Source organism: Megascapheus bottae, chromosome 26 (assembly GCF_031878675.1).
Source record: "Megascapheus bottae isolate mThoBot1 chromosome 26, mThoBot2.hap1, whole genome shotgun sequence".
Classification (NCBI taxonomy): domain Eukaryota; kingdom Metazoa; phylum Chordata; class Mammalia; order Rodentia; family Geomyidae; genus Megascapheus; species Megascapheus bottae.
The window spans coordinates 3,604,304-3,625,338 of record NC_143534.1 but is presented as its reverse complement, the minus strand read 5'-3'; the positions used below and the strand labels follow the sequence as shown (position 1 = coordinate 3,625,338).

The 21,035-nt window shown below is 45.5% G+C and overlaps 1 protein-coding gene across 3 annotated transcripts in view; it reads left to right on the top strand.

The window, feature by feature from the left end:
* Larp4b (La ribonucleoprotein 4B) overlaps positions 1–9,809 on the top strand; it is a 120,122-nt gene extending 110,313 nt beyond the window's left edge. For all 3 annotated transcript variants that reach the window (XM_090318797.1, XM_090318798.1, XM_090318796.1), the window contains 7 exons: positions 506–612; positions 973–1,224; positions 3,951–3,996; positions 6,461–6,625; positions 7,475–7,605; positions 7,696–7,804; positions 9,106–9,809. In XM_090318797.1, coding sequence (XP_090174923.1) covers positions 506–612; positions 973–1,224; positions 3,951–3,996; positions 6,461–6,625; positions 7,475–7,605; positions 7,696–7,804; positions 9,106–9,411 — 1,116 coding nt within the window. In that variant the 3' untranslated portion in view covers positions 9,412–9,809. The remainder of the gene's footprint in view (positions 1–505; positions 613–972; positions 1,225–3,950; positions 3,997–6,460; positions 6,626–7,474; positions 7,606–7,695; positions 7,805–9,105) is intronic.
* Positions 9,810–21,035: the final 11,226 nt, after the last annotated feature.

The following is a 21,035-nucleotide window of genomic DNA, read 5'->3' as shown; positions in this document are numbered from 1 at the left end:
TGGTGCTGTGGCGCAAGTGGTAGAACATTAGCCATGAGCAAAGGAAGCTCAGGGACAGTGCAGGGCATACGTGTGTACACACACACACAGACACACACAAATTGTTTATGGATTGCCAGAGTGAAGGTAGTGCTACTTACTTTTAGGTTACGCATTTGGACCTTTTCAACAAAACCTGTGATCTGATCAGGACTCAGCGTGATCTTGAGCAAAGTGCTACCCTTCCAATATGTTCATTGAGCTATTGCTATTGTAAATATTAGCTGAGATGATAGAGGAAAGGCTCTTAGCACAGTTGGGTGTTTGTGCATGCTCAGCAAGCATATGCATATAGTAATAGTTTTTGGATGCTCTTCTTAGCTGCAGTTCTTTTTATGTATTTTGAGGGAACACACTATCTGACAAGAAGAAGAAATGATCTAGATTGCCCCAAATTGCAGTAGTGTCGACCAACATGACATCTGTTTCATGGTGTTTTCAACTGTTTGTTTCTTAATCAATGTAGGTAACTCCGTTTCCAAGTACTGGATTTATAAATGGGTTTACATCACCAACTTTCAAACCTACAACATCCCCTCTGACATCGCTCAGACAGTACCCTCCTAGAAGCAGGCAAGTGCTAAGAGGGATCACATGCTCCAGAACTCTGTGGCGCGGTTTTCTAGTTACTTGTAATAAGAGGTGTAATCTTAACTATTACTATTTGGAATGTACAACTACAATCTTTAAAGATTAAACACCAATATCCACTGCCTACCTAAACAAATAAATTCTCTTTAGATTCAACTTACACCTTATGTACCAGCTTTTAATTTGAATCTTGACTTAAAATAGTGAATCTTACAAACAGGACTTCCTATGGTGTTTATCTGTTATTCTAAATATAACATTTTTATATTGAACATAGAGCAGATTTTTAGGCTAAGTATTTCAGTACACTCTAAACAACATTTTGTTATATGTTATTTACAGGAATCCTAGTAAATCTCATCTGCGCCACACGATTCCCAGTACGGAGAGAGGGCCGGGACTTCTAGAAAGTCCTTCCATATTTAACTTCACTGCAGATCGATTAATTAATGGTGTCCGGAATCCACAGACAAGGCAAGCAGGGCAAGCTAGAGCACGAATACAAAACCCTTCCACTTATGCCAAGAGAGAGGTTGGAACTGGGCGTGTGGAACCAAGTAGTCTTGAGTCCTCTCCTGGTTTAGGAAGAGGAAGGTAAGTGGCTCATCATTTTTGTTGAATAGGTACTATATACATACTGTAAGTATAAATATTTTTTAAATATCTCTAAACATTTTAGAATTAATTTTCTAATATACCTCAAAAAGTCAAAAGCTAGGCTGGGAGTGTGGCCTGGTGGTAGAGTGCTTGCCTAGCATGCATAAAGCCCTGGGTTTGATTCCTTGGCACCACATATACAGAAAAAGTCAGAAGTGGTGCTGGGGCTCAAGTGGTAGAAATCTAGCCTTGAGGAAGCTCGAAGACAGTGAATTCACACTCCAGGACCAGCAGAGCAGGGAGTCCAAAGGTATAAACACAAAAAGTTTACAAGTGATTGCTATTTAGAAATGGTTTTACTTTTCGTGGCATAATCACTTCTTCTCAACATCTTTATGTTGATACTCCTCATGAATCACAAATGTTTTTGAATCTTTTTCCAGGAGGCTCCCTGTTTACTTACCTATTAGGAATTACTTACCTATACCTATCAGAGGAATCATTATCCATGGCAAAAATTTCATTATGAAATCTATTTCTTAAATATAAAGACTTGAAGCCAGGCACCAATGGCTTACACTTTGATTCTGTCTACGCAGGAGGCTGGGATCTGAGGATCATAATGTCAAGCTAGCCTAGGCAGAAAAGTCCATGAGACTCCTATATCCAGTTATCCTCCAAAATAGCTGGAAGTGGAGCTGTGGCTCAAGTGGTAGAACACCAGTCTTGAGCACAAAACTCAGGGACAGTGCCCAGGCCCAGAGCTCAAGCTCTAGGACTGATGAAAATAAAACACATTAAGACTTCAGAGTTGAAATTACTCCTTGATTCTTGGCCAAAGAACAAATATGGTGTTTGCAGATACAAAAAGAATATTAATCTTATGTATATTTCCATCTGAGCTTATGGGTGACTAGCAAAGAAGTCCCTTTTCTGAGTAATAAGTTTCCATAATGAGCTTAGAGTATTGAATAATCCACGTTGCAAACAGATGTGCTATCATCCAGGCTTTGTGGTTCCCTGTGAGTGTTAGAGCTGCTGGCATCAGAGGCCTCTAGGGGTGATGAGTAAGCTATCCATCACAAAGGGCTGTCCACGAGCAGTGTCATCTGTGTTTGAAGTCATCCTCCTTGAACAGCAGCCTCAACACAAATGTTCTACACTCCTCCCCCGCATACCACCACACCTGGAGTCCTGTTCCTTCCGGGCTCTCATCCAGCTAGATCTATGGCCTCTTCTGAGGCTATACGTGTGGCCAGAGATCACTGAAGACTGATCATCAAGGGCTGAGTGACCTGTTCTACAGGATGGTGGGGGCTTTATTCATGGTCAGGGTTACTGCTGCCCACCAATGGTGGATGACTCAAGTCTGATCACTTGAGAATCCCATAGTCTAGTGTTTTCTCCCTAATGAGCCTCAGCCAAAAGTCAGGAGTTGTTTCTGGGATGGTTTCCTACAGAACAGAGTAGATTTTCTACTGGAGACAGCCTGACTTTGTTCTGGAATCCTAAATATCTGTGTCATACGTCTCAGTTGCCAAGTTGAATTCACATGTGACTTGCTAAACCATATAAACCCATGCAGTCAGTGCTGTGTAACATATCCCTGATGACTGTAGAGTGCCTGATTGGGATAATAGAAATCTTGAACACTGGCAAAGAAGGCAAGTATAGGGATAGACGGCTGTTGGGATTGGGAAGTCTTATGTGATAAAGTGTAAGTCACAGTAGTGTAAAACTATGAAAGAGGGAAGGGGAACAGATTGAAATCCTTTCCATTTTGGTGATGAGCAAAGAAATAATACCCATCTGATGAACTTTACTATCATTTTATATAATGTAACTATATAGTCTGGTGTCTGATTTTACATGTACAAGTTTCCATTCATTCTGAATGACTAGTCAGTCTTATCTTTGTAATTCTATTCTAAGTAGCTACTGAGTTAGTTTTTTATTGTTTTGGTAGTTCTGGGGTTTGAACTCATGGCCTTGATGCTTGCTAGGGTGACTCACTACTACTGAGCCATGACTCCAGCCTTGCTTTTTAGAATAGGCTGCTGGTTCCCACCCAGGTATGTGCTTGAGCCAGTCTTCCCAGGCATGCACCGCCATATCCCCCTTCCTTCTGTGGAGCCCACGTCCCATGCACTTTCCTGCCCAAGCTGGTCTGGTCGGATGACCCTCCCCCATCTCTGCCTCCCCTATAGCTCAGGGTGACAGGTGGCTGTCAGGTGACAACGAATCTCGCAATTTGATTTTCTGCCATTTTCTATATAGACTTCAGTTTACATTCTTTACTCTCAACTTCTTCTGTGTAGCTTATCCTTATTGAACTTGTAGAATAGAAATTCATCTTTGAAAGCAGCTATGTGCCAGGAGCCCACACCCATAATCCTAGCCACTCAGGAAACTGAGAACTAAGGATTGTCGTCTAGTCTGTGAGACTGTTGTCTCCAGTGAACGTAAAACATTGGAAATAGAGTTGTGGTTCGAATGTTAGCACTAACTAGCCTTGGCAGGAAGGCTCAGGATAGTGTCCAGGCCCCAAGTTCAAACCCTTGACTGGCGCCATCAAAAAAAAGAACGTGTGTATATATAAAATCTTTGAAAGATTACAGAGTAAGGACCAGATTAATACATGCTTGGAATATATAAGCACAAACTTGTGTTTAAATTTTCTGAGTTAGAAAAAAAAATAATGGTCTTTTTCTTTCTACCTCTAGGAAGAATTCCTTTGGGTATCGGAAAAAAAGAGAAGAAAAGTTTACAGTGAGTACATAGACTTACATCATTTTTATAAACATGTTTGAGACAAATAGTGAAGAAACGTGAGTTAATTAAATGGATTAAGGAGGACCATTGGTAGCCTAAAAAACAAGCTTGTGGAGCATTTTAGAAATATCCATAGTTAGCTAGCTTATACACAGATATTTACAGCATGAAACAGAGTCAAGAGCTTACTTTTTGCAGGTACTACTTGTGTGTGAGTCCAGAAAAGTTGTTGAGTGTGGTTGGGTTTATGGTAGAATTTAAAACCCAGCAGCATCCTGTGGGGAAGCATGCTGTCACTCCTCGTGGACACCGGCATCCTTGGATAATTCTAGGCCCTAGATTTCAAGACATAGACCTTGGGGTGACTGTGAGGGATGTCACTGTTGGGACCAGGCCTCTGCCTGCTGCATGTGCCTCACCCACGGTCTGTCTACTTCAGCTTCCCATTGTTGCTGGGATCACATGTGCACACCTCCACAGCCAGTTTCCCTCCATAAAGAACAGGGCCTTGCAGACTTTCCTACCTGGCCACCTTAACGTGAAGTCCTCCCAAACTTGCCCTCGAGTAGTAAGGAATACAAGTGAGAGCAACCAGTGCGCAGCTCCTTTCCATCGTCACCACCCTCTGAGCACACACTGTTGGTAACTTCCATAGGTGGTACAGCAACTAGCACAGATTTGGTTCTCCTTTGCAATTTCATGGGAAAAATACTCATTCTAAGCAACTCAGCATGTAAATCAGAGCTTTCACCTGTTCATCCAAAGGAAGCTCTTTGGTTTCTCTTTGGCTTGATTGCCAGCATAACTACGTCTGTGCCCTGGGGCCATTATAAAGTAAATAAAGGTTACCTAAACAAAGCTCTGGGATGCCACAGTTGATGACATAGCCAAGATGGCAAATAACGGTGGGTAGCATTTGTGGCATGGATACACTGTGTAAGGAATGGTTTTCAGGTCCTCGAAGGACAGCCCAGCGTGCCGCACTTCACCACACCACTCAGAACCTCACATACCTGAAAACTTCCCAAATGTGGCATTTAGAATGTGCTTTAATATTCTCGGCTGCAGGTAACTGAAACTATTGTGAAACAGCCCAATGGTGGCTATCAGAGCCATTAATCTGAGCAAGCAGACTAAGCTGCTTTCTTGAAGAAATTTGTCCAATGTGTTGGCCTTTTTTTTTTTAATTATTCAAAATACTTTATTTGAAGTGGCATTGGGGGTCAAAGTTGAGTGCTAGCCTTGAGCACAAAAGCTCAGGGACAGTGTCCAGGTCCTGAGTTCAAACTCCACACTGACCATAACAAATGAACAAAGGCTTTGCCACCCTATGTTATCATCTGCCTAGTATGTACCAAGTAGTAATGCATTCAGCTATCATTTACAAACAAGACAGACCAAAAGTAGATGATTCATGTTGTCACTGCATGTGTGTTGATTAAATAGTGTCTTCTGGGGGAAAGAAGTTGTTCTGGCTAGAGGCTGGGACTTCTCAGCACCAATGTTGCAGAGTTGGCAATGTGAACTTCACACTTAAGGACTTAGCAGGTCTAGAATTATGCAACTCAGAAATTCTGTTTAATATCAGAGCAGCATAGTATTAGTTCCACTTGTAATTACTGGTCCCTCTGACCATTTAGTCCAACAAAGTTGGCATTTACATATCCATGTGGTAGATGATATTCTGCTGGGCCTGTCCTGAGGCAACTTCTATCAGTTTGGGTTCATTTTGCTTTGTCTTCCTGATTCCTGTGTTTGCATTTGTAGACTACTTAGACGTTCTGGAGTGACCTAAAAATTTCCAAATATAACCATATCATACAAAAGACATTTGACTGTAAAAATACTTAAACGTGCCATAAAAATCAAACACCATCTTCAGGCCTTGTCATTTTGTAATTCCAATGTGTTGCCTACTTTTGTTCCTAAAACATTAAGATATAGTAGGCTTAATCTGAAATGCTCTTTTCACCTCATGAGCATGTTACATGTTTAAAACCCCTAAAACTTGCTTTGAGGTCACAGTGTCTGTGCATCACTGGACTATTTTGAGCATCTGTCATAATTCTAGATTACAAGATGTGTATACTAGCAGAGTGGTTAGTAAGTATAAACCTAGTCCTGAAGGCACATAGCTGGTTGAAATTAACCTAAAAGACATAAACAGACAAGACTTTTCAAAATAGTCTGCTTATTTTATTAGCTTGGATCTATTTTCGTTCTTTAACTTGTTCTCACTTAAGTTCTGATACGTTTTTTCTAAACTACTCACACGGGGTATCCTGTTACATAAATTTCTGGGAAATGTTGGCCCTGTAAGGTTAGTTACGTCCTAGGAATTTACTATGCATTGTTTCCTGATTTGTCAGGCCAATATTGGGAGTCAAGATTCCTTGCTTTACACTTGTGCTGTCTTTCTCTTTCCACCTTGTGTGACTTTTGGGGTGTCATTCTGTTTTAGAGCAGCCAGACTCAGTCTCCAACTCCACCAAAGCCACCTTCGCCAAGCTTCGAACTCGGGTTGTCTAACTTTCCCCCATTACCTGGAGCTGCAGGCAATTTGAAGACAGAGGACTTGTTTGAAAACAGGCTATCTAGTTTGATAATAGGATCATCAAAAGAACGAGTAAGATAAATACAATTCTTGTATTGCTAGTATTTTCTAAGCATTAGTTTTTTTACATTCAGACTTATACTATTTGTTGTTGCCTTTTCAAAATCACAATATAAATATATCATTATGTTAGCTGAAGGAAAATGAACTTGTATGAAGGTAGTTATTGTACTTGGGGAGTCACTGGCTAGAGTTAGAAGATCTGGGTGTATATAAGATGTAAGATGGGCAGACAATGTTCTAAGCTGTAGTTTCCCTACCTAATAACTTGGAATCATTAACACACCTCCTTCCAAGATTTGTTTCAAAGTCAGGAAAACTGCCGTTCGTTTTGGCCTTTTACCACAGGCATTCAAATTGACCTAGGTATGGTGATGTCTTTTTGATTTGTTATAGTTATGAGTCATAAGTGAGCTGCATTTGAAACTTCATGCCTAGCCAATAGTGAGGGTTATATGCCAGGCTCTGTTGAATCATGAAGTATCAGATGAGTACGGTGTGTTTGAGAGATACTTCCTTCAGAAAACAAACTTGCATATATAGTAGAAGTGCAGAAGAGCTCTCAGGACATACAACTAGTTCTGCATTTGCTAGAAAGCAAGAAGGCAGAGGACAGTGAGCTCTTTGCTGAAGTAGATTGTCTCCTGTGTCTTCGCTCTGAGACTGGCAGTTTGCCATTTGTTTTCACGTGTCTCTGTACTCTGGGGTAGGGTGCTCTCAGACCCTTTGAGCACTCCTGTGCTTTCACAGGCTCTGCAGACAGAGTTTAGACTTCACATTCGTTAGACTATAACTTCCTTTAGCAAAGATCTGACAAAAGACTCTTTACCATCTTATGAAGTTTACTTTGGCGATTTTCAGAGCCTCAATGCAGATGCAAGTACAAGTACAAACAGCATTCCTGCTGGGGTCCCCAGAGAGCCCTCCATGCCAGCTTCCTGCGCTGTGTCAGCAGTATGTGAGCGGTCCCCCTCCCCCGCCCATCTGCCTGAGTGAGTATTGCTCCTCCACTGCGGCTTGCTGTACGTTTACTGGACAGGCCTGTGATGTGTGAGACTCCTCTGCTGGGTGTATTTTTACAGGGACACCAAGGTGGTAGAAAAGCAAAGGGAAGCGCACAGTGTGGACAGACTTCCTCCCACTCTTACTACAACTGCCTGTAAATCAGTGCAGGTAAATGGAGCCGCCACGGTACGTATACTTGCCTGCCTTCCTCTCCAACAGTTGGGGGGACGGGGGGTTTGTGTGGCAAAAAGACATAACGCTAGGTTGAATGCAGTGGCTTATGCCTATAATCCTACCTTCTCAAGAAACTGAGATCTGCTGGCCTCTGTGGCTCAAGCCTGTAATCCTAGCTACTCAGAAGGCTGAGATCTGAGGATGACAATTCAAAGCCAGCCTGAGTAGAAAAGGCTTTAAAGGAAAAAGAAAAAGACATGGTACTGTCCTGCATCATCCTTCTCCTCCTCCTTCTCCTCCTCCTCCTCCCTCCTCCTTCCTTCTCCCTCCTCTTCCCTCCTCTTCCTCCTCCTCTTCTTCCTCTTGCTTTTCTTCTTCTTGAAATCTAATTTGATGAGTTGTTTGTGCACGTATGTTTTCACATTGGCCAATAACACCTAAAGGCTGCAAGCAGGTTAGATCAACTTTTATCACTATCACTTTTCTGATGTGAGTTGTTGGTTGGTCCTCATTGTTTTGGCAGTGCTCTACTCATGCTATAGCTGCAATCTGGTTGGTTAGTTGGTTGGGTTTTTTTTGTTCTTTGGGTTTTTTTTTTTTTTTTTTTTTTTGCCAGTCCTGGGCTTTGAACTCAGGACCTAAGCACTCTCCTTAGACTTCCTCATGGCTAGAGCTCTACCACTTGAGCCTCAGTACCACTTCTGGCTTTTTTTCTATGTATGTGGTACCAAGGAATCGAACCCAGGTCTTTGTGCATGCTAGGCAAGCACTCTACCACTAGGCCAAATGTCCGGCCCATACAGTTTGTTTTACTTTTGACTTTTTGCCTGGACTTTGGTCTACCTCCTGGTGGCCTCTGGTAGCTAGGATGACAGATACATACCACCATACTCAGGTTGAGATGGGCTCTTGTTGAGTTTTTGTCTGGGCTGATCTTGAACTTTGATCCAGTCATTTGATCTCATCTCCTTAGTAGCTTACAGATGTACGACATCATGCTGGGCTTATCATAGCCAAGAGGCACATCTGTAGTTTCCTGATGGGAGAATTATAGAACTGGTATGCTTAACCTAGCTTGTTAAGAAAGAAAACACTTTGGATGTGTTAAATTTTTGTAGCCCCTTTATACAACTTCTTCAAAGGTAATAAATATAACTTAAAAAACTAAAAAAAAAAAAAAAAAAAAGAGCTGTGACATGGAATTCTACTTACAATTGAAGTTGACTCCAGGTGACTTGACTTCCCATGCAGGCCATCCTTTCAGGGGTGATCCTCACCCTTCTGCAAGTGTAACCACATGTGTCTGTTTGCAGGAACTCCGAAAGCCCAGCTATGCAGAGATTTGTCAGAGAACGAGTAAAGAGCCTCCTTCCTCCCCACTGCAACCCCAAAAAGAACAGAAGCCAAACACTGTCAGTTGTGGGAAGGAAGAGAGGAAGCTCTCTGAGCCTGTGGAGAGATCCAGGGAGCCCCCCACCCTCAAGCCCACTCCTGGAGCTCCCAGAGATCAGAGGAGGCAGCCCGGGCGTCGGCCATCTCCCCCGGCTTCAGCTTCAGCATCAGCAGTCGGGAAGCGTCTCCACAGAGAACAGAACACTCCCCCCAAGTCTCCTCAGTGAAGAGCGGACGCCAGCCCGCCCACCCGCCGGAGGGAGGGCCGGAGGGAGGGCCGGAGGAGCTGCCCTCACTGGGCGACACTCCCCAGCAGCACACCGAGAGGCGCTAGTTAGGAGCCGGCAGTGTCTGTGAGGCCTGTGGGATGCTGCAAGCTAGTTTTTTTTCTGTGAGTCGGAATTTTCCCCTCTTGAAAAAAACCTATTTTTCAGGATTTAATTAATATAAACCTTATTTTAGGTTGGTGCTTAACTGGAGGTGATGCATAAGTCTGATTTTTTTTCAGGATAGAAAAATGCATTTATCCTAACAAATTGATACTTTTTATTAAGCCTCCATGTGGCTCTGAATGCAAGTTATATATAGTGAGTTTTTCTAAATTAAGGGAACTATGCTACTTTTTTTTTTTTTTTTTTTTTGGGTTTTGTTTTGTTTTACATGGCTGGTCTGCAAGTGCATATCTTGTTGGTGTCCCAACAAAAGGCCGAGGGCTGATGTGCTGGCCTCACAGAAAAAGGGGCTGGCAGCGTCCTGGAGCCACGGCACTGGTGTGGGAGCTGTGTTTTCATAGAATCTCTCCAACAGGTGTACAGAAAGAGAGAGAGAGAGAGAGACCGGGAATCTCTATTCCTTTTTTGAGCTGGTGGGCAGAATGAACCTGCAAAGAGTCCTAGAAAAATCTGAGCCCTTTGAGGGCTACTATACCACAGCAAGTAACCAGCTTCTCACGCCAGTTCCAAGCGGCTGCGATGTAAAATAAATTCAAAGCACATTGTGAATAGAACCCAAATGAAATTCAAATGTCGCTGCCCAGTGATACTGTCCCATGAGGTTGCCCTGGTATTGTCTGGTCCCCATGGCTGGCTGCCTGGCTCTGGCCTGTGTGCCGCCTCTGCTCCACCTCTCACATCCCCCACACGCTCTTGGAGGGTCCACACCGCAGCCAGCTCCATGTGGACGCCGTCCTGTGTCGCTGCCCCAGCACAAGGACCGGCGAGCCTAGTGGTGAGAGAGTGAAGTGTGTGGAGGACAAAATTCCTGCTCTTTTGACCTCCCGGACGAGGTCTTCTGAAGAACAAGGATGCACTAATAAAGTTAGCAAGTTTATAATAAAGTTAAATTATTTTGTTTTAAAATGCCTAAAATTTTTCTTTAAGTATTCTAAGCAGCAAACATTAAAATATTTCCTGCGAAATGTAACCATACAGTTTATTCCACAAAATGTTATTTAACAAGACTGAAGTTCTTTTTTTTTTTAAGAAGAAAAAATTATTTCCATCCAATATTTAAAGACTTGAATTTTATTTAAACTTGAAAATGACTTTGCCTTAACTTTTGTATAAGACAGTGTAGAGCTCATGGAGACCGGCCGCTGGGTTGGCAGGAGAGGGTCAGAGTTACTCAGTTATGTGCAGATCTCTCATCGTTCAATCTTCTGAGTAAGCAGACGGTAGTACAAGAACTAGCAGGTTTTGTAATATACCTGACAGATCTTCAACAGTTGATCTTTTTTCAGATTGTTGAAAGATCCTGTAAATGCAAATAGTCGATACTGTATTAAATATGTGCACTTGGGAGTGTGCTTTGCTTGTACAGTTGTAAATAATCAGAACATATTAAAAAGGTACCCTACAGAGAAAAATCTGATAAAAATTATTGATATATTATAAATGTTGAGCTGGATGTAGATAAACTAAATGTTGTGGTTTGAATATTATTTTAATTTGTTGAGGTTTTTTTTTTTTTTCTTCTCATACTGGTGTGTGGAACTGATTCTGCCTCTTTGCTGCAAGAAGAAAATGGAAAGTCTTACTCAAACCATTCAGATGTTTCCATACTCTTACAAAGTATGTAAATAAGTACTAATCATATCTAATGGGAAATGGTTTAGAACTATAATTTGGAAAGCAGAAACTGGCAGTTCCTTCAAATGAAAGTACAAAGTAATCTAATTAAATCATATATTGCTAAGTGTGATTTATCCTGCCAGGGGGATCCATGCCTGATGTATCAATTGTCATTATTTAAATACATAGAAACATGCAGTGCTAAAACGCTTCAATTGCCTGTTAAAGAAACATGAGAATTATTATTTTTTTTAGAGTTGTCAGATTACTGACCAAAAAAAAGTCAGAAATAATTGATCTCTTGAGCCCAGACTAATAGATTGTGGAAGGCCTGGTAGGTCCTCGGTGTCCCTCCTGGAGGAGAGGCCAGGGCCATGTCAGCTGTCCTCCTGTCCTCACCCCCAGATTACAGTGCTCTCTCTCGGAGCTCAGCCTTGGCTGCTGAAGAGAAATGAGTTCCCGGGGCGTGCGCGTGCTCGTGCTCCTGCGGATGGAGCCCAGTGTGTTAGCTCAGCAGCTGCACACAGAGCTGTGGGTACCGTGCCAGGCTGCCCCTGCTGTCGGGCAAGGTGGGACACTTAAGTAGAGTGCTTGCTTACCAGTGGCACAGCCTGGCACTAGGAACTGAAATCGTGCTTGGATATCTTTGTAATTCATAGATGATATGCCAAATAGCTATATGATGTCAGAAAATGAACTTTATGATAATACTCTTTGAGATTTTCCACTCAGAAAAAAATGGGAAGTTTTGACCATAGGAAGCTGTGAGGGTGCATGTGGACTATTGCTCTGTCATATACAGCTAATGACATGTGGCTTTCATACTTTTTAAATTTTCTTTTAGTGTCTCAGGTTATAGAATCCGAGATGCCACAGTCACGAATGACATTTTAGCCTGTAAAATTGTGTGATGATACTTTATCCGTTGGAAATATAGGAATAAGAATCTGGCCCTGATTCACCAGACATGAATTTTGAGTGATTGCTCTCTTAAGAGTTGGTGTTCTGATTGATGTCCCTGGTCGGTCCCTCCTGTCACTGCATCACTGGTGGCTTGCACGTCTCATATTGCTGTACCTGTCAAGGTTGCTGCAGTTTACATGTAGGAACTGGTGTGGTGTATCACAGCGAATGACAGATGCTGCAGACCTGTCTTTGCACCCCTTGCGTGAGCTCTAGTTGTGGGTTGTGTGCTTCGTGGCCTGGTCTGTGGGAAGCAGCAGACAATCGGATTCCAGGGGCACTGACCGCTGCCGAGATGGGGTGGGTTGTGGTGTGGAAGCTTCCTTGAGGGGTTTCATTTTTGTTCTCCTTTTCATTAAGACTGGAATCAAGCATACATGTAAACTATTGGTAATTTAAGTTTCCTTTTGTGTCATTCAGTGTAAAACTGTCTAATTTGGAAAAAATGTAGGTTATGAAAAATAAAGATTTAGGCACTGTTCAATTTTTCTTTTGATTTTTTTTAAATTAAAATTTTCTTCATGAATGCATCTTTTTAAAGAATGATTTTATTTGCTGGTTTATTCTGGTCTCTTTCCATCGATGTGCATGAGGACAGTCCATGGGTCCCAGCCTCAGTCTAAGTTGTAAATGCTTCCTAGCCCGGCTTATGTATGCATGTGTGCGTGCATGTGTGCCTGAGCAAGGCAGAGTGAGCCCTCACGTCAAGTCCTGGGGGGAGTCAGTCATTCAGCCCCAGGTTTGCTACACACAGTGTCCCTCGGCGAAGACTGTATTTCCTCTGTCACCTCTGCAGTTCCATCATCCTGCCTCTCAGGTCATGAACATTACTCAATTATCCTACCCCAGCAAAAGGATGAAGGTTAGCGAATGGGCAGAACTATCCGATTAAGACAGTGACTCACTGATTTACCTCTTTATATCTTCTTTTCCCATTTTCCTACTGGGTTATCTTCCTTACTCATGTATCTCTTGTGGCTGTTAATTTTTTATTACCTGTCTTACAAATACATTTTCAGCTTCTTTTATTTAACGTTACTTGATAGATTGATGTTAATTATTAAGTGTTCAAACTTAACTAGTTCTTCAGTCTCCTTGGTGGTAGTCTTAGACTCATTCTCCTGTGCTGGTTTCTGCTTTGGTTGTGACGTCATCCAGGGCAGCCCAGCCGCTTTCGCAGCGCCCTGGCATTGTGAATGGTACATCAGGAAGGCAGGGGTCTCGTCAGGAAGAGCTGGATGGCGTCCGTACGCACGCTTGCCTCCAAGACTAACCAAAGAAAGCATGGGGTGTGGCTCCTGTGGATTACTGGTCGATGAGGTACAGGGGAGATCTCTGGCTGTGGAAGCTGAGCGTGGTGTGGGGCCAGCAGCAGCAGCCCAGCCGCCACGCTGGAATCCCTCCCCACGAGGGAGGTTGGAAGCTGGTTGTGCCTTGACTTCCCACGTAGAAACCGTGTCTAAGCCCTGGGGTCCAGCTGTTTCGGGAAGTCCCACAGCGGATGCTTGGGACACAAGTGGGCAGCTGGGCCCGCAGCAGGCCACGAGGCCTCTTAGGAGGCCAAGGAAAGACCATGGTTGGTCACCAGGCCTGAGGACTTGAGGGCCCTTGGGGCTCGCCCTGCACCCCCAGTGCAGGCCTTCCCACTATGAGCAAAGACCCCCAGGTAGCCATGTAGTGTGCCAGTTCACTGGACGGGTGTGCAGGCATTGTGTACCTGGGCCTGGGAAGGGGGTTGGGGGGAGGGCATTTCTGGCAGGATGGGTCAGGCAGGCCCAGAAGGGGTCAGCTGCTTCCTAAGCCACGCCTCTAAGAGCCCCACACTTGTGCATGGCCGTAGGAAGAGAGTGTTTGCCAAGAGCCAGCTCCTGGCCCGCCTCTCCCAGCTCTGCGCTGAGCTGAGATTGAGGGGCTCTCAAGTGGTTGCTATGATAAGACAAGTGTGGAAGGCTCTGGGGTCTCCCTGACAGTACTAGGGGCAGGTCAGCAGCCCCTGATCACTGGCTGACCTGTGCTGGGTCCTGTCACAGGCACTGTTTCACCTGGCGAAGGAACCCAGTGTGAAGCTGCAGAGCGGAGCAGCTTCCTCCTCCCCCTGCCCCTGCCCCTCCAAACAATGTAGGGTGTTTGGCTGTTTATCAGGCCCACTCTCAGAGTGCATGCCCGTGTGTGTGTGAAGTGAGCAGCTTCCTTTCCCAGATCCACTCCCTGGGGCTACCCAGACAGCAGCAGAGGAAGTGACTGCAGTACACCCCTGGGAGACGGCAGTGGGTCAGTGAGGTCGGAAAGCCTGCCTAGCACTTCCTGGGCCTCTGGGAGACAGGGCTCATCTGGGGGGCGGGGGGTCCCCACTTCGTTCCCCACACCTGGGCCTGAGGGCAGTCATGGGTGTCTGGCCTGCTCTCCAGCATCTGAGCTGAGCTGGGGTAGGCGCTTTGGAGTCTCCAGAGAGTATTAATAGCCCACAAAGCCCGAGGCCTGACCACTCTGTCACAGCACAGCTGCCAGCCACTAAACATGATCTTTCCTTTCCCCGACTTATGACTATTGAACCAGCAAAGCCTGGCATTGGTGACTCATGCCTATAATTCTAACTACTCAGGAGGCTGAGATCTAAGGATCATGGTTCAAATGCAGCCTGGGCAGGAAAATCTGTACAATGCCTATCTCCAATTAACCACTAGAAAAACCCAAAGTTTTGCTGTGGCTCAAGTGGTAGAGTGCTGGCCTTGAGCTAGCGAGGGTCCAGGTTCAGAATTTCAAGCCCCATGACTGATCCAAAAAAAATACTTTTTTTCTGACATAAACATTTTAGTGCTATGAATTTCCTCTCGGCACTTCAAACTGCATCTTAGTTCTATGGTTTGGGGTTTGTTTTCCTTTTGAGATGTCTACTTTGACTCATGGATTCTTTAGAAGTATATTACTCAATTCCAGGTATTTGGAGATTGTTCTATTCCTGTTAGTGATTTGCAGTGTCTAGAAAACACTCTGTGTTCTGAATGTTTCACATTTTGTTTTGATGGGGTAGGGTCACTTTGGTGACAGCTGGGCCAGCCAGTTGCCTGAAATATTGCTCCATTCTCCTTGCTCTCTGGCAAGTGGAGTGTACAAGGCCCCATCCGTAATGAGAGGTGGGTCTACTTTTTTATTTTCAGTCTCTTTCCATCTACAGTCGCTTTTGCTTGATATATTTTGAAGCTGTTATTTGCAGATTCATGCAGGTTAGAGATCTCTATATCTTGTCGGATTGTTCTAACAATCTCTGTCTTGGACCCTGATATAAAGAATCCCTCTAACTTATCATTCCTCTTAGCAGCTCACAGCTGTAATCTAGTTCTATGTGTTGTTTTCAAGTTTCCTTGGAGCTATCTTTCGCTCTCTGTTTGCTCTCTGTTTCTTTCTCTTGCCTTCCTGAGCAGAATAATTTGTTGATTCTTAATCTCAACCAGAACTTGCTGTGGAAAAGGAAGGAGCTATGCTCTCTGCCTGTCCAATTTTTACCAGATACCCCACTGCGCGGGCCATGTCACTGCTCACAAAGCACCTTGAGCATGCTATTGGAACGCTAGATCTAGCTCCTTATCTTTTCGAGTGGAATTACAGCAGTGCGTCAATCCCGTGCCATTCATTTTGATCTCCAGCCTCCACTGGATGTGTGATCAAATGCAGAGCAAAGAATTTGAGCTTCTGGAAGAACCTTTCTCCTGTGGGAACCATCGATGGTCTTCCCTTCTCCCCTGTGGAATCTGGGTTGAGATGGGAGTGAGACCAAGGGCCACAGCCCTAAAATCGAGGCGTGGTGTTAGAACTTCTGCATCACCAGGGCGGAGTCACCCCAGAGTGAACCCAGTCCTGATGCCAGAACCCCCTTTAGGGTCTTCAGCAGCCCCTTTTGGCCTAGGCTACCGTAATAAGCTTGTTGTTTGTAACACAAACACGATGCAGTAGAGTCAATGAAGTGTAAAGTACTTGGCGCAGTACCTGGCAGGGTGATCTAATGCATTTAACTGTCGTTTTCACTTGACTTGGGGGAGCAGCACGTCACCTGCCTGTAGAGGGGCAGGTGGGTGGCACGCACTGGCAGGAGCTGGCATCGTAACCAGGACAGGTGGTCCCTGCACAGGCTCCTGAAGAGGCTCGCTCGGGAGCCCTGGCCAGGCTTTCCCACTGCAGCCAGTGAGCAAGACGAGGGTTATGGGTGGTGTCAGGGGCCAGGGGGAGAACAGCACCCAGTCAGATGGCGGCGTCTCCCTGCGGTGGTCCACACACAAAGCTTCACCGCCAGCCCCCGCTTGCTCTCCTCCTGTCGCCCTGGCCAGTCGTGCAGGCTCCAGGCTGGTGCCTCAGAGGGCGGTGGCTCGTCTGTGACTGCGTGACCTTCCTGAGTTCTTTCAGGTCAAGAGCTGTGGCCTGCCTCTGAAGAGGAATGCAGAGCTCCAGGACCGGCCAGATGGGAACCAGTCCCTCCACACGTTTTCAGCCCTGTCCGCGCTCTGCCCCGCGGCTGACTCCCCTGAGATAAGGGGTGTCATGAAGAGGCAGGTCCCCAGCACCTGAGAGTGGTTAAGAAAGAAGAGGTAGCGGGCGTGTGAGGGTCCAGCCCCCCAGCAGAGCTTTCTCCTCCTGCTGTGAGTCCTTCACACATGGAGCGTCCCTTCCATGTCTCTCCTCTCTGTCCACGTGGCCTTTTCCTGTTCCACGCATGGACAGCTTTCTCCACCCCAGCTCCTTAGCTGGGAACACCTAAGGATTGCAACCCCACCTCCCCGCCACATCCGCGTCTCATCACATTCGTAGCCCTTGAGCTGACTTGCCGTCTCCACATCTATGCACTTAATTTGGACTGCAGTTCCACGGACTGGCAGCCATGAGCATCCTCTCCCTCCAGTCTTGTTGTCTCCCTGGCACGAGGGGGAGATCTCACGTCCCTGTGTGACCTGCCGGGTGCCCAGGATCACAGCAATGAGCAACCGTGAGTCTCGCCATCCTCCTGCACAGCATCTGACGCCCTTTGTCGTCCACCCCGCCCTGTCGGAACCACCAGTGCCCTGCCTGTGTTCTAGACGTTTCTCGGCCTCTGTGCTGCTTCCATGTTGCCTTTTTCAGCTATCTTCTCCTATCCAATTTCTGCCTGCCCTGCTTGCAACTAGTTGCTTTTCTGCTGGGTTTTCCTCACGCTGTTAATTGCCGTGTGATAGATTCCGTGTGTGTCTTGTCTAGTCCGGGTCCCACCAGAATGCACACGTCCCTACGCCGTGACTTCTTTGTTTTTGCTTAATGTCATTTCCCAAGTGCCAGGAATTGTATAAAAGGTCTTTTAAACTATGTTTTGTGAATAAGTGCTGAGTAAGCCAATTTATGTTGTAAGGAGATCATTCTTGTTGCCTTCTGGGAAATAAAATAGAATGGAGGAGATGTCCCTGAAGAGTCACTCAGAAAAGAGACTTGGGGTCACTAAGGTACAGGGAGAGGAGGAAAGAGATGAAACAAATAAATACCCTGAGAGTGAGGAAGGGGTGACATTGTCCAAAAGAAACACTCTTCACCTGACTTACTTAACTGTAACCGCTCTAAACATCACCTTTATAATAACAATTTACATTTAAAAAATAGCCCATTTCCAGCGTAAGTAACAGACTGCACGATGAGGACACAAGTAGTGGGGGAGCAAGATTCTCCCTGTACCCCAGAGACCCCGGGACTTAGTGAAGGCCAGCAATGACAGGCCCAGAGAAGCCTGAAGGTGGCAACAACTGCAGTGTAAATTCCCACAGGAAGCCACAACTGTCAAATATAAGTATATTATGTATATATATTTGATAAAGAATTCAAATATATGTATTTAATAAAAAGGAATTCAAATAAGGAGAATTGCTGTGAATAAGGAGAGGTTGTTGCCTCCTAAATTCCAGCTACCTCATTTTTTCTGCAATTTTCCTGTGTGGAAAGATCTTTGGTGTAGTTTGCCCTTTACTGGCCTTAGTAGCCAACGGCTGCCATGTTGGACAGCACAGGGTTAATGATGGACTAGATTTTAGTTCCTCCAGATCTGGGAGCTCTGTTATTCCTTCTAATGCTAAGGAAAAGGGCTGGCTCACATCTGTAATCCTAGATACTCAGGGGGGAGGCTGAGATCTGAGGATTGGAGTCAGAAGCCAGCTGAGGCAGGAAAATCCATGGGACTCACCTTCCAGTAGCCACCAAAAGCTGGAAGTGGTGCTGTGGTTTCCAGATGCAGGAAAAAAAAAAAAAGCTAAGGGACAGTGCCAGACAGTGTCCCAGAACTAAACGACAATAATAACTGGAGAGTTGTGGGCCCTTGTCTCCGGCATCTCCCTATAGACTGTGGTGGTTGGTTTGCTTTTCACTTTTTCACATATGATTTATTCTCTACAATACCTTGTGATTTGCACTCAGAAGTTATATGGTCAAGGGACAGTCCAGTATAATGCAAAGAACTGGCCTGTAGTGTTCGCACTGACGTCTATATGGTCTCTTGCGTCAAGGAAATAAGAACAGAAAGAAACAGAAAGCATATGGGCTCCAGAAAACTCAATAGAAAACAGCATTGAGTAGTGAAACTTCAAACATTAACAGAATCTTGTGCAAAATATGAAAATTAACACCTGGGACGTGTTTTGTATAGATTAGTTTTTATTATAAACAGTAAAATATATGTCTCAGGCACATATGTTTCACATGAAAAGGTCTCTCACATAAGTTGTTTTGAAACACCACCCGACACTGATCAAAGACATTCTCTATTAATTCATGTGAAACAAGGACAGTTTATAATCACACCAACTTGGAACCAAGCTAGCAAGACCGGGCTGGCTCATTGGCCAACGTGGTCAATCTACTGATCTGCCCAGCAGCCGGAGGACCTTGACAGTGTTCAGAGGTTTATTCTTGAACAGCCTGTGTCTTCCTCCACTTGCCAGGAGGCTTGAACGTGACTTTTGCAGGGAGGGACCAGCCATTCCTCCTTGAATGACCTTGACTTCTGAGTCTCACGGTTGCATAAGTCAGAGCTGCCTTGGCCACAAGAGGGCGCCCGACCGCCAACCTGAGCAGCTCCTGGCGGCTCCTTTGTTCACAGCAGTGCAGAGGCATTGGAGCTGGTTTTCACTGCAGCTCCTCTGTGTCTTCTGTGGGACTGTTTTTTTTTTTTTTTCCCCTTCTCTGTCAGAGACCTTTTTGTGCAGGCTTTCCTGAGGCTCTTGGGACTGAGGCATAGCAGTCCCCTAGTTGATTCCAGGAGAGGCGTTTTCTCTGCCTCCGATGATGCCCGGGAAAGATTGCTCCTTATATGGGTCAGGTCAATCATTTGCGGTCTGAACCCATTTCTCTTTCATCTTGTAGCTTTTTTGGTTTTGTTTTTTGGAGGTTTTTTTGTTTTTTTTTCCTCCCTGTTCAGGTACTGTGGCGTGAGCACAGGGTCTCACCATCTTGCTTGGCTCTTTCACACAGGCTGGCGCTCTCCCATGAGCTGTACTCCACGTCTGGGTTTTTCATTGGAGATTCAGTCTCAAGAACTTTTCTTCACAGGCTAGCTTTGAACTGTGAGCCTCAGAGTAGGCAGGCACAAACCAGGGCACCCAGCTTGTAGCAGTTTTCTTAGAGTAAGAAATGAATTCTGATAACTCTTTGCCAAACCCAAGGTACCCAAGATTTCCCAGATATTTGATCATTTTAGCCATTATTTTTAGATCTATGGTCAACGTATTTCTCTTATTATCGCTTTGTAATATGGGTATAAACAGGTACAAGTTTTTCTCCCGAGGTCATTTATATTGGTATCTTTGTAGAAACGGTTGGCATTTTCATGTGGTGGTCTCTGCTGGTTAATAGGTTTCCCCAGCGTACACGTACATGTACACACACACACACCACCACCACAATGTAAGACTTCCCTCCCATGTGCTCCTGTGACACTCTGCACTAAGATTTCCGTGGCCTCCGCCCTTGATTTCGATTAGCTGATTGAAAACCGAGATGACCACCTGATGTTATGGTTGGCTCACATCTGGGTACCCGTGTGTGTCAGGGCCGTCCGAGCTAATGTGTTCTGACGTCTCACCTGCAGGCCTCCCAGCACCCCCGCAGCCGGTCCTTGTTCTGGGTCTGCCTGCTCTTCGTGGCTCCAAAGCTACTTGCCCCATGGCAGAGCCGTTGGGTGCTACAATATCAGTTTGAGGCGTCAGGCTGGATTTGTCCTGGCATGGCTGGTTCCATGTGTTCTGAGCAGGTCAGCAGCAGGCGTCCTTTTCCTTCCTTCCCTCGGCCACAGGCCTGTGCCTTTTCCTCCAAGCCTTCCATGTTAGTTCAGTGCTCCACAAACCCTGGGGCGAGACCCGCCCCGCCTCCAGATGCAGCCCAGACCTGCACAGCTGCTCAGAACACATGTGATGCTGCTCAGTAACACAACCTGCAGGTTGATGGGCAGACACTGCCCTGTGGCCCATCAAAGAACAGTTCTTCATCCCAAGCAAAATCACGCCTCAAAAGACCCCCCCAGGGGGCGGAGAGCAGACGCTGTGTCTCCTAGGGGAGGCAGGCATCGGCCCGCCAGGAAGGGACCCCAACAATGAGCTGGCCTCACCTATGAAGATGAGAGCAGAGGGGTCACAGATCTGCAGGGCTACAGTCAGAGTGGCCGTCCCCGAGACCCCGTGAGCCCCTCACTGCCCCCATCTGTCCCTGAGCGGTGACTGGGGGCCATGTCCAGCTGTCCCCTCCCCAGGGCTCTGTGGGCTGTGGCCATGGCAGGCATGAGCCAGAGAACACCCTGGCTCCCCAGTGCAGCTCTTTTGGGG